Here is a 13,891-nt window from a genome sequence, read left to right on the forward strand (position 1 = left end):
TCTTTTTCAAATAATCTTGAATTGATAGTGTCTCTAGGCAACTGGCAGAAGCAATCATAAATTCCTCTTTGGAATTTGGGAGCGTTAGCCCCAGGCCAAAAGAATTCCCAAAGGTTAGTTTCTAGGGAATATGAGTTCGCAGTCAATAATCACAACCCACAGGAAGTGTAAATTGGTACAGTCACTTTAGAAAAAAAGTTTGTCGTTAACAAGTAAAGTTGAATAAGCACATACCCAGTGATCCAGCATTTCAGATTCTATTTTAAATAAATACCTTAAAAAAGTGTTGCCTGTGTACACCAAAACTAGTGGCCAGAATGTTGATGGCGGCACAGTTCATAGGAGACACAAACTGGAAACAATACAAGCATTCATCCACTGTACAGTAGATAAATAGATTGTGTTATAATCACATAATGGAATATTCCGCAAACACCAATGATAAATTAACTACCGTTACATATGTCAATGTGGCGAACTCTAAGAAGCACAACATTAGATAAAAGAATCATGTCACAGAACGGTCCATAATGTATGTTTCCACTTATATAGAATGCTAAGACAGCCAACTATATAATATTTAGCTTAGTGAGGTATACACAGATGTTAAAACTATAAAGAAGGGCCTGAGAATGATTAGAACAGAGGGTGTCTCTGGAGAGCCAATCAAGGAAGGGCTCATTGGAAGTCTGTAAAGCTACTTGTAACTTTCCTTCTTGAGCTGAGCAATGGGTATGTGAATATTTCTTTTATGATTTTCCTTTAAACTGCTTATATATGCTTTACGTATTCCTCTGTATGTATGATATGCATTCTGGCAAATACTTTTTTAAAGAAGAATGGAAACTACAAAAGTCCCAGAGACAGAATGTTTGACAGGATGCTTACATGTAACTTTCTGGAAGAGGGTTTGAAGCAAAGAATGAAGAAGAAAAAAATAATCAAAGATTCACACCAAAGTTGTATTCCTGAGTGACTAGGATAATCTTTGGACCTTTAAATTGAAATAAGGAAATCACGGGAATTTATTATTCACATCTCTATCATTAGTGCTTAGTTTGAGTACCAGATACTTCATATGTTGTCATTAAACATTTGTTATTTTTGGTGTTGCGGGGAGTAAATTGTGGGACCTGGAGGTGGGAAAGCCTTGGGATACAGATGCACTCAGTGTGGATACAGAGTGGTGGGTTTAGAATAGTGGAAGGCATGATAGTGATGAGGGCATGTTGGGAATGAGCACAAGAAGCAAAGAAATGTAAGGTCTGAACATGGAAAAGGTCCATTTTTCAGTAATGGGTTGAGGCAATAAGGAAACAGAGAGGAAAGAAGCTAAAGGGAAGATGTTCAAGAAAGCGAAGGTGATTGGTGCTGTCAAATGGTTCGACGTTAAGAGAGGACTGAATTAAAATTAAATAATGTAATGTGGTGATTGAGATCGAGTGGTCATTGGTGACTTTGTACAGAGAGACTTGATTGACCATCAAGAGAAGCCATATGGCCAGAGACCCAAATATGAATTAGTGTTCAGGGTATATAGAAGCAGTGAGCCTAAACCAGTTCTTCAAAATGTTGGATGTTTACAGGATAGTTTCAAAATAAAACAATAATCATTTATGGAGCGCTTGCTATGCACTCACACTGTGAATCACCTTACATGAATTATCTAATTTCATTCTAATAGATTATTTTATCCCAATTTGACAGCTGAGAAAACTGAGGCACATGTATGTTAAGAAACTTGCCAAAGATAACACTGTTAATAAGTGGAATAGGTGGTATACAGGTCTATTAACCAGTCCACTAAACTGATAGAGATCATCACTTACAAGGGATGCTAGGTAGAAAAGTGAAAGGAAAGATTTATTTTAAACACACACACACACACACACACTCACACTCACACTCACACACTCACACTCACTCCCTCCCTGCCCTGAGTATGTTGCTATGCAGAGGACAGAACACCAGTAGAGAAAAGGAACCTGAAGCTTACAAAAATGAGCATCTTACCCTTCATGTGGTTCCCAGATAGTTGAGAAGACGAGATTAAGGAGAAAGAGGATTGGTAGATCAGGTATTAATGGGCCCCAGAGATTGTCCCCTGAGGTTTAGAAGCAATGGAGCAGAGCTCTGTTATCTACTCATTGAGTCTCTAATCTGCATTTCTTCTGGCAATTCACTGTTTGCCTGGTCTTGAGCCTTGAAATGAATTCAGTTAAGGAATTGTGGTCTAGAGGAGATATACCTGAAAGTACCTACATACTTAATTTGGTGGTTGGGTGGATAGATGGATGGATGAGCTGATGGATGGAGGATGAATGAATGAAGGGACCAAGAGTTACTGAGCATAAACTGTAGACCAGTATTTATTAAGCCTTTTCTTAGAATAGTGATTAACAGCCTTGACTCTGGAGTCAGACTGCCTGGGCTAATATCCCGGGACAGTCATTCATCCTGGCTAAAACTCAGTTTTCTTGCCTATAAAATTGAGCTAGTAATCGTGCATACTTGTATTAGTTTCCTTGCACTGCTGTAAAAACCACCACAAACTAGGTGGCTTAAAACAGAAATGTATGGGCCAGCCGAGTGGTGCATTGGTTAAGAGCTGGCTTGGGATGCCAGCTCTGAGCAGCAGGGCTGCAATTTGGATCCCACATGAGGGCCAGTGACACTGCCCTCTACAGCTAAGATGCTGAACAACAGCTGGACCTGGAGCTGGGCTGCCGTGAGTCGCGGGCGACGGCACAGGCTGCAGCCCCTGCTGCAGTGGGTTGCCATGGGCTACCGTGTGTAGCCAGCAGCCAGCATGAGCGGCCAGCAGCCGCTGTCTGATCTGCCTCACCCAGGAAGAGCGCAATGATGGTGCCAACTTGGGCCAGTGAAGCAACGTCCTCCACAACTACACTGAAGAACAAAAAAGGACAGCAACTTGTCTGTTCCCCTTCCCCCAATTCCCCAGCGCTGTTCCCATCCCCCAATTCCCCAATAAAAAATCTTTAAAAAAAAACAAAAAACAGAAATTTATCTTCTCATAGTTCTGGAAGCCAGAGCCTAAAATTAAGGTGCCAGCAGAGCCACACTCCCTCCAGTGGCTCCAGGGGAGAATTCTTCCTGGGTCCTTCCTGCTTCTGGTGACTCCTTGTGTTCCTTGTCTGGTGGCAACATCAGCCTAATCTCTGCCTCCATCTTTACATGTGCTCTCTTATGTATCTGTGCACCACCACTTCATTTTTATTTAATTACCATATTTCCCCATGTATAACACGCACTCTTTTTCGAAAAATTTGGGGGTCTAAAAACTGGGCGCGTCTTATACAGTAGTTGTAGCTGTTTTTACTTGTATTTTCTGCAAGTGATGAGGAGTTATATGAATTTTATGATGAATAAAACTTGAGTTCAATAACTTTATGTAATACATTTTTTTTCAAATTTTGGGCCCCAAAATTAAGGTGCGTCTTATACATGGGAGCGTCTTATACATGGGGAAATACCATTGATATAATTGACATATAACATTATATTAGGTTCAGGCGTACAACATAATGATTCAGTATTTGTGTATCTTCTCCTCTTATTATAAAGACATCTCATTGGTTTTAGCGCCCATTCTAATCCAGTATAACCTCATCTTCGACTAATTGCATCTGCAAAGATCCTGTTCCCACATAAGGCCACATTGTGAGATTCCAAATGGACATGAATTTTAAGGGGACACTCTTGAATCCACTATACTACTTTATAGAAATATTATAAAGGCTAAGTTAATATAAGAACTTATACAATTAATATACATGAAGTGAATGATAATTTAATTAAATTATAACTCCTTCTGCTAGTATTTAGCATGTAGTCAAAGGTTTGCAGTATTAGTTCTTACTGAGGGTGGGCACTCAGGAAATGCTTCTTCTTTCCACTCACTGCTTTCTGCTGAATAATATGAATATTCTAGTACAGGTGGAAATGCTGAGTTATTAGATTAATTCATAGTGATGCTTGACTCTATCCTTGAAGCCCTTTCCTTGAAAAGCACTTGTGGCGCCTGTTTCTTTCCTGTCTAGTAAAATGACTAAGTAGATAAGATATTAAATAATGATGAAAGACACTTTCATTTTCCAAATTCTTACTTCAGATTTGGAACATCCAGGGGAAAAAATGCTGACCAGCCTGCTTATAGTCATTTTGTGCCAACCCACTCCTGAGGCAATGACCTTGTCTGTGTAACTTTCCATGTAACAGGGCCCAACGTCTCCTGGGACCTAATTTCCTGCCATAGTAATTTGTCTGCAAGTGGCTTTAAAAAGGCATTGTTTTGAAAGAATGCTCAAGATTAAAAACCAAGCAGTGTCTGTGTTAAGAGTAGCCCCTAGTTATTTGATGAAATAACAGCTAGAAAAGGCAGCCCATTGGTATTGGACCCCATCCAAAACATGTATGTTTAAGATTAAGGAAATAAACAAAAATATATATGGGTATCATAGGCAGAATTTAAAAAAAAAAAAGTAAAGAATCCATTATTTACCCTGCCACTTAAGCAACACGATTTAGAAAAATGTAAGTGACAGCGAGATGAAGATACATGAGTCTTAATATGTGCGACATCTGTTTTGCTCACAACTGTACAGCCACCTGTTGGCACGATGAGTACATCATTGGTACTCAACAAATATTTGTGGGAGAAAGATGTGGTTGCATTGCTTGCAGGTGGTTGGGAGTAAAAGGAGGAACTTCTTGGGTATTTCCTTACTGTGGGCACTAATAACTTTACTTCCTAAATTGCTGATTTTCTTCAAGGCAGCTTTCATGTCCCTCGTCTTGTTTTTTCTTTCTCTTTCCTGCCCTCCATCTCCCCCTCTACTTTGAATATAAAGTGGCTGATTGTTAGGTATTGGTGTGTGGAACGTGTCTGTATTTAACAGAGGACTGAGAAGAGTGAAAGTGAAGAAAATAAATGTTCGTCCTTTCTCTTCCTCCTAAAGTTCCCAGGTGATAAATTAACTACCTCTGAGAATTATTTGATTCCAAGGTCATTCAGTGAAATAGATATAGTGAACATATTCACCCGAGAATTCTTAATCATTAGAGCAGGGGTGCTTAAAGCTGAATCCATGAGCTGTCCTGAGCCTCATTAAATAGTGTGCAAATTATATATACATATACACATTTGGTGCGTATACATGCATACATGTGCAGTTGTGGAAAGAAAGGAGTTTGTTGATAGCTTTTGTTATTCTCAAAAGAATCCCAACTTCAAATAGCTAGAGAACCACTGAATTAGAAGATTTGGTTTAAGTTGTTTTTATTTGGTTTTGCTTTAGAGTTTCAGGTGGGAAAATTCTGAGAAAAGTTGAGAGGAAAATGGACAGTGGATGGAATTGCCAAACCATTTCAGATTTGGAGTCAATAAGAGGCTTTCCTTGAATTCTGACAACTCAGTTTGAAATTCTGTAGCTGCTGGGTTTTATGGACTCAAAAGTCAAAGTTTGGGGTGCATAACTCAGTTGTTGTCTCTGGTGGTTGAAATATCCAGGCAGACTGATGTCATTTGTTCTCAGAACAGCATCAGAGCCCTTCCGGGCAAATTCACTGGTAAGTCATTGAGCAGGCACAAAAAAGATGATATTTTATGGTACAATGAGCCATCTTTGCACAGCTCATTTATTTCTAACTGAACATACAAACCAAACAAAAAAAACTAACCTTCTAACCTTCTCAAAGAATGAACCTCTTTAACAGCTGTATTTTATTTTTCTTTAAATTCCTGGAAGCGTTGGTTTGTCTTTTGTCTGATTTGAACCTATATCTCTTGTCCTCCTCTTACTGAACCCTCTGCTCTAATTAAATGATTTACACACTTGACTCAAATCCCAATTTTATTTTAGCAATACCTGTGTATCCCAGGTACACGCAGTCTTCGTTAACGATCTCTGGTGTTCAGCCTTGGATCAGTATCAGATTCTCCACTTAAATAGCTGTGCTGTTGTAGTTATTGATAAAGCCTTCTGTATTGTCCCAGGCACTATTTTAATTAATACAATTATTCCCACACAATTTACTTATGTATTGATTCTTTCATTCACAGAACATTTTTGTGCACTACGGATGCTTCTAGTTGCAGGGGAAATAGCACGATAAATATTACACATAAAGTCACTCCCTTGTGCTAGGTCAGGGCCTGTGGCGATCTAGATAGGCTGAGGATATAAACCTATTGAAGCCTACAGTCTTTAAATAAATTGGTTTAGTATTTATTTAGATCAGTGGCTCTCAACTGGGAAGATTTTGTGCCCCATCCACCCCCCACCCCCAGGGAAATTTGGCAATTCTGGAGACATTTTGGTTGCTACCATAGGGTGTACTCCTGTACGTGGTTGGCCGAGACCAGGGATGCTGGTAAACACTGACAGGATCGGGACCGTCCCCCTCATGAAAGAATTATTCCCATCACAATGCCATTAGTGCTGAGGTTGAGAAGCCCTGATTTAGTGGAAGCAATGTTCCCTCAGAGGCCAACTGCTGTAAATAGAGAGGACGGAGACTCTGGAGGCAGGGTCCTCTCCTTTGAGGTCCTGAGCAAGGCAGCTCTTACTGAACTGACTGACCCACCACAGAACCAGAGATCCGAGAGGCAGAATTTCCTTCATCTCAATTACATTTCTCGGGATGATTAGCATTCCTCAAAGATTGGTATCTTGGTGGCCTTGAGGTTGCCTACCTGTTTAATCGGCCTCGGCTTGTTCTGAGGGGTTTACAGTTAGGGAGGAAGGACAGGGACACCAAAAACCCTGATGCAGAGTGCTAAAGGCCCAGAGAGCTCAGAGAAATTAATCCTTTGGGATCACAGAGCAATTAAACTCTGCCTGGGAGGTCTGGGACATCTTTACAGATGAGGTGGCTTGTGACCAGGGGCTTTGAAGGAGGTATTTACCAAATGGCTGAAAGAAAACACTCTCCTTTTTGAAGCCATCCTCTGCATGATTGCATTTATAACCAGTGAGATGTGTTTGGCTGCCCTTTCATGACAACCCGGTTCTGTGTAGTTCTATGTTGAGCAAGATTCCTTCACAAACCGCGCGAGTCCAACTCCGCAGTCTTTCCTCTCACTGCCTTTTTTATATTAAAGGTTTCAATAGGAGGTGGTTTCAACTCTGCACTTGTAGGTATTAGAGTTCAGCAGAACTTCAGAGTTGTACATTTTCCATGAAAGAATTACAGATTTGGTTTTTGTTGTTATTGTTTTTTGTTTGTTTTTGGTTTTCACATTATTGGGGGCTACCGGGGTGTGGAGAGGCGGGGCACTCCTCCCTGTCAGTGGAGCTGCTCACAGTTTCTCCAGCCACTCCAAGCTTGGGCCCTTGGGGTTCCTGGGGGTGACTGGGTATGTTGGGCATCTTCCTATCATCTTGGATGGACACGGGGAACTTGTAGGGTATGACCTGGTTGATCATGGCAGCATACTGGGTGTAGGGGCTAAGGGGGCGCAGAATTATAGTGAGACCCCAATAGTGAAGGACGCAACCAGCACCGGCTCCTTGGCCCAGCTTTTCTTGAAGAAGGCAGCCAGTCTCCCAGCCGTCTTGTTCTCCTGGTTTTAGTTGTTTTTAAAGTTTATGTGTATTTATTTTTTTGCTAATGCTTCTAATAAACTTTTCTCCCAGCTGTAGCCTTAGGTAGCTTGAAAATATATGGAAAGAGCACTTCACAATCTGTGTAGACATTTATAAATGCTCTTCAAACACAGTCTGTGTTTTGACACAGGGCTGTGTCCTGTAGGAAAATGCAAGGGACCATCATTACCCACAAATTACTGTTACATTCAGTGTTACACTAATTTATTTGTGAAGCTATTGATTGCAAAATTAGTTGTAATAGTTAGAAACAAAAGGATGGAATGAATGTTAAATTTCTGATATAATGAAATAGTGAGGTTTTTATAATGTAACCACTAAGAAGCTGTAGGATTTCTCTTTACCCTCTCGAAATTGTATGTTGATTAAAGGTTCTCACACAGAATGGAAAATATCCTCTTTCAGTTCAGAGTCATTTATGACATAACACAAAGGGTAACTTTGTATACTTGAAACTAACTTTTACAAAATTTGTCCTTTTCCTGGTGACTTTACAAAGACCTTTATTAGTATTTTCATGTTGGAAATAATCTATAGGCATACGTAGGAGATGCTGCAGTTCTGTTCCAGGCCACTGTAGTAAAGCAAGTACTGCAATAAAGCAAGTCATAATCTTTCTGCTGGTGGAGGCTCCTGCTTTCAATTTGTAAAAAATGAAATATCTGGGGACGGCTGGTTAGCTCATTTGTTTAGAGCGCAGTGCTCATAACACCAAGGTTGCTGGTTCGATTCGCACATGGGTCACTGAGATGTGCCCTCCACAACTAGAATGAAACAACTACTACAACTACTTGACTTGGAGTCGGAGCAGCCGGTTAGCTCACGCAGTTAGAGCTCAGTGCTCATAACACCAAGGTGCAATGAAATGAGGACTGCCTGTGGTTTAATTTTAAAAACTCAGTTTTACTTTTTTTTTAGTTTGGATTATACACTAAATAATTACAAACATGCATGTTAGTTTAAGTGTTCATCAAAATGTTTTTCTTCTTTATTTTAGTCTGATGCCAATGCAAGTTACTTAAGAGCAGCTCGAGCTGGACACTTAGAAAAAGCCCTTGACTACATCAAAAATGGCGTTGACATCAATATTTGCAATCAGGTTAGTTGTGGTCATTTTTGTTGTTTATTTTTCAGTTAAAATTTTAAAACTCTAGACTTTAAACTCCTTAAATCTTTCATTGGATATTACCAAGACTTGCTCTTTTTGGCCAGTTTTCTTCTGTTAAATTTCATCAGCTTGAATTATCAAATTATTCTCTGCTTTCTTAGAGGAGTGCTCAGAAATATAGCTATCCATCCTTTAGTAATTAATTCCTAAAACTTAGTAAGTAATGATATCACAAGAGCCCACCTAATTGTCAAGTGCTTTTATTCCTGATTCAAGTTCCTGTACTGTACACAAACAAGTGATTGCTGGTGGGATGTTATCTTCAGAGATCTTAATAGACTGTTTACTGCTGTATTTTCAACATGCTGAGTAAAGCTTTCCCTTCACTTTTAATCAGAATGGGTTGAATGCGCTCCATCTTGCTTCCAAAGAAGGCCATGTAGAAGTTGTTTCTGAGCTGCTACAGCGAGAAGCCAATGTGGACGCAGCTACAAAAGTAAGTATCACACATTTAATGCTTTTTACCACTTACCAAATTCAGTGAGGATTCAGCCCTTGATAACAATCAGGGCTTATTTCTCATGAAATACTTGTCAACTTGGTTCTCCTTGGGGAATTTAAAAAGGAGAGATTCGATATTTTGTAAATTGTCAAAACAGAGAGAGAGAAAGAGAGATGGAAGAGTTGATGTGCCTTGTGTTTCATTTTACAGAAAGGGAACACAGCGTTGCATATAGCATCTTTGGCTGGGCAAGCAGAGGTGGTAAAAGTCTTGGTTACAAATGGAGCCAATGTCAATGCACAATCTCAGGTAAACCAACAACCATATTGCAAAGTAATTTTGTTATAATTTGCAAATAATGTTCTTTCGGTCAGGATTTTGCTTGGTTCACATATCCTCTAAGAATACAATACTTAAGAGCAGCCGGTGAGTAGTTATATTATTGCAGATTATTTCAATTCATATATATATCCTCATTTGTAATACATATGTGTGAGAAGTAGAGATTTTTAAAAGTCTTCCATCTATGTATAATTAGTAGTCATAGATGTAAATGTTTGGGATATCTATAATGCACAGTCTTGTGTACTATTTCATGATGCTAGCTCAGGTCCAGTCACAGTATTTATTAACCTACAAAGGACATGGGGATGCCTATAAATGAGGAGATGCTCTTAGAGATTCACAATATATCAGTGCTTTATCTAGTCGAAAAAAAGGAACACACACTTACTTCCTATTTCCTAAGGTGTCATCGTTGTTCCTTGAAACAGATTAAAAAGAAAAAAGCCAAGCAGAATAAACTTTAAAAGTGCCCAAACTAAAATGTCCAGGTTCTTTGTAATGAATATATACTCATAATTCATTCAGTAGGTCCTCTGATAAATTACCAGTCTTGCATGAAGTTCTAAGAACATCAGTAGATTATTTATCATTGATAGACTTTGAGTCTAAAAGAATTAATTTGTTATGGGTCCTCATTATCCAAATTGTGTGTTGTTTGAGTTCCCATGGATGTGAGGTTGTTTAGGAAAGCAATCATCATAACACAAATATGCACTAACGACCTGACCATTTTTAAAGCTGGTCCCTACTCAAACATTCCTTCCAGTTGAATGCTGACACCTGTCCTGATTTGCCAGTGTCTACCCCAGGGTGTCACTTATTGAACACATTGAATATGAAACACAATGGGGAGATTTGCAAAAGATGAAACAGATGAAACTTTGATGAAATCAGGGAAAGTGATCTCGGAGAACTGCTGGATGCACAGCTAAGCTGTCGGTATGTGGCTTTCTGGCAGCATTAGACCCAATAGTGTAGGAAGAATCAGGATGTTTCTGATAGGTGTTTCAAGTGAGAATGATTTAAAAATCAAAGGATTAAATGGCACAAAAATTAAGGGAGGCCTTTGGTTCTCAGATACTTCTGTAAAAAGGCTGTCTTCTTGCTTATGCTGTGAAAAAAAAAAAAGTCAAGGGAAGGATGTCAAGCTATCGCACAATTTTGTTGGAAACTTACACTCATTTTTTCTCCACCAAAGTCATATTTGGTTTAGTCTTTGTTCATTCTGAGAACTTGTACATGACTGCAGTTATAATCTACGTTCTGTTAAATCATATAAACTTGCTTTTACAATTTCTAGTTTTATCTTTCAAGATGAAGTCTCAATCAAACTTTTTTCATTATTTACTATGGCCCTTTCATCCCCATTTTCAGAGCACTTGATTTCCTCAGCCTTTTTCAGTACTGATTATCTTTGGATGACAGCAGCCTGCTGTATTTTATGGGTCCACAGAATTTCAGCAACTTCTTCCCTTTTTTCTACAACCATAGCAATGGTAGTTCTGATGCCAGTAAATATCAGTATTCATGGAAAAGACACTGTGCAGTGCTTCCAACCTCATGATTTCTTGTATATTTGGTCTGGTTCCTTTCTAGTTCCCTGTGGTTGGAACTTTGTCACTTGGTCTCTGCCACTTATTCTGATTCCCAATGAGAGTTTGCTTGGAGTAATAACGCTTTTCCAGAAAGAAAAGATACAAAATTGAAAATTGACAATTAGAGTACTTAGAGATACAGGATGGCTGACTACAAGGGAGGCTTTTAAACCATTTTTTTTTCAATGCCCCTATAACTTTTTACTGGAAAATAACTAGTGTTAAGCTCTGAGATAGTAGGAAAACTCTTTAATCCATTTCATTTCCTCCCCCCTGTCTCCTCGCCTGGCCAGGGATGTAAAGTAAACTTCCTTCTTTTAAATATTGCACCCATTCTTGAAAAATGTTTAGAGCGGCCATCGTTTTAAACCTTCTCTGAAGTGTCCGGGAGAAGCTGCTGCTGGAGTAAAATCATAACCAGATTTGATTTCAATTTGTACACATTCCCTAGTGATGATGAAGTGGCAAAGAGGAACACAGGCTGTGAAGTTCCCAGGTCCCTGCAGCTGTGCTTGGCACGCCCTGCCCCACAGCTCACAGCAGAGCATGTCTCCCTTCCTCTGGACACCTGTCCCCATATGCCTTCTGAGCTGCATTGTTCCGTGGGCAGAATAAGTAATGAGACGGCCGTGCAGAAGAATGGACTTTCCATGACCATTTCCATAGCAGCTTTTCAACAGGAGCTCTTATCACGAACAAGCAGCAATACCATGACATGAGATTCAGTTCCATTTAGCTGGGAGCACATTAAAACATCACAGAAATATTAATATTCAAAAAAGACAGCATCACTGTCCGAGTGAAATTTTACCCTTTAGACAATATTTCATAGCTAACAAGAAGTAGTGTAAAAAGTGCCCCTCACCTTCCGTAAGTGTAAAAATCCTCCTTATTTTGAAAATAAAAATAACTAGGCAATCTCAAGGTCTGATCTTACAAACTGAGGGTCTATAAACTAACAATTTGTAGATATTATTTTAAACTAATCCTTGTCAGTGCCTTGCTGTTAGGTCTTCCGTTGGTTAACTCTTTCTTATATGACTTAACTTCCCAGGCATCACGTAGGCCTACCCTGAGAAAGAAATCAGGTGGAATAACTAAATTGTGACTATAAAGAACTGTACTCTGATATTAAGTCCCTAATACTCTGTGCTAAATACAGCAACGCTTTCAAATTTCCATGTATAATGACACCCCTCACCATGTTGTCCTTCTCTGTCTTTATACTGTCAGGTACCAAAAAAAGCAAAGAAGCAAAGTACACTTCAAATAATATTTTACCTTAACTACCAAAGTAATCTAAATGGACAAGTCTTCATAGTGGTGTTAACAGAGAAAAGACCCTTTAATTAAACCAGTGCCTCCTTGGTCTTGCTGTATTTTTTCGTGTTTCCTGTGTTGGGGAGATCAGGTCCTGATGAAGTCAAACGATGGTTGTGGTCCAGATAGATCCTTTCTGACCTCTGACCTGATAGCACACCTCTCCTCTAACCCACCTTTACAAAAATCAGTATCGCATATAAATCAGTGTGAATCAATGCACATCTATCACCATGTCCTTAACATTTTAATTAAGAGCAGCACTTTATGATATACAAAGGCTGGCCATAGGAAACTAGGTTGGATAAGAAATTGTCATGGATGAAATTTAAGCCCTTAAATAAAATCACAAGAGGACTTCCTACTTAATGTTACTTTATTTTGGTGGGTATTAGGCAGCACGCCTCAGCACTATCTATAAAAGTATACGTCTGTGGAATCGCATGCTTATGATAACACCACAGCAAAATTCAGAGCAGAAGGTATTGAACATATTGGATAAAATCAGACATCAAAGAGCATACTCGCTCAGTGTGGAGCTGCTCTGCCTTTTGAGAACTGAGTCGATTGTTGCTGCAAAAAAGAAGATGTAAATTGGGCACCCATATGTTCCTTTTGGACAGCTCTTTCTTTTGGAAATTTCCTAAATTATGAAGTTAATATAAAACAGTGGTATACTTGTTTTAAGGGAGAAAAATAACATTTTTTTCCCCCTGAAATCTGACCATTCTTCTACCCCAGGTGCTATTTCGCAGAAAATCATTTCAGCTGTAGGTTGTCCAATGACAACGTTTTGAGTTCCTTGGGCCTTAAGCCTCTTTGCACTAGAGAGTAATGGTAATGTTTTTAGTCCCTCTTTACAAAGGATACTTACAATTATATTCCTAGAGCCAGAACTGAATAGCATGTATGTGTTCTTATACCTCATTGATCCTTCCTTGATAGATGAAATTAAGATTGCCCTTTGATATATTCCTATAGATTATTTTAGGGTAGGGAGGAGGGATTTGGTAGAAAACAAATTAAGAAGGCTAGAGAATAGACCTGAAAGAGCAAACAGAATATATCATGCATATGTGCCTACACTGTGGTTGAAGGGCAGGCCAGTTTGTCTCAAAGTCCAACCAAGACAAGTCCTACCTACATATCAAGGATGCGATAACTCCCTTAAAGAATATAGGGGTGATATTGCCAAAGGGAGGGGAAACAGAGGCTGGTTCACCAAAACTAAAGCAAAACAAAATAAACACTCAAATGTGCCCACTTGAGGGCTGGCCGAGTGGCGCGATGGTTAAGAACAGGCTTGGGACGCCAGAGGGCCCCGGTTCGGATCCCACATATGAGGGCCAGTGACACTGCCCTCTACAGCTAAGATGCTGAACAACAGCTCAAC

The 13,891-nt window shown here is 39.4% G+C and overlaps 1 protein-coding gene and 1 pseudogene across 1 annotated transcript in view; one reads left to right on the top strand and one right to left on the bottom strand.

The window, feature by feature from the left end:
• Window positions 1-13,891, top strand: part of ANK3 (ankyrin 3) — a 339,429-nt gene that overhangs the window by 120,117 nt on the left and 205,421 nt on the right. Inside the window, exons 2-4 of the mRNA XM_019638372.1 lie at window positions 8,626-8,727; window positions 9,134-9,232; window positions 9,449-9,547. Of these exons, the coding sequence (XP_019493917.1) occupies window positions 8,626-8,727; window positions 9,134-9,232; window positions 9,449-9,547 (300 nt within the window). The remainder of the gene's footprint in view (window positions 1-8,625; window positions 8,728-9,133; window positions 9,233-9,448; window positions 9,548-13,891) is intronic.
• LOC109380610 (NADH dehydrogenase [ubiquinone] 1 alpha subcomplex subunit 3 pseudogene) lies at window positions 7,322-8,581 on the bottom strand (annotated as a pseudogene).

The sequence above is a fragment of the Hipposideros armiger genome, unplaced genomic scaffold (genome assembly GCF_001890085.2).
Source record: "Hipposideros armiger isolate ML-2016 unplaced genomic scaffold, ASM189008v1 scaffold_39, whole genome shotgun sequence".
Lineage (NCBI taxonomy): Eukaryota > Metazoa > Chordata > Mammalia > Chiroptera > Hipposideridae > Hipposideros > Hipposideros armiger.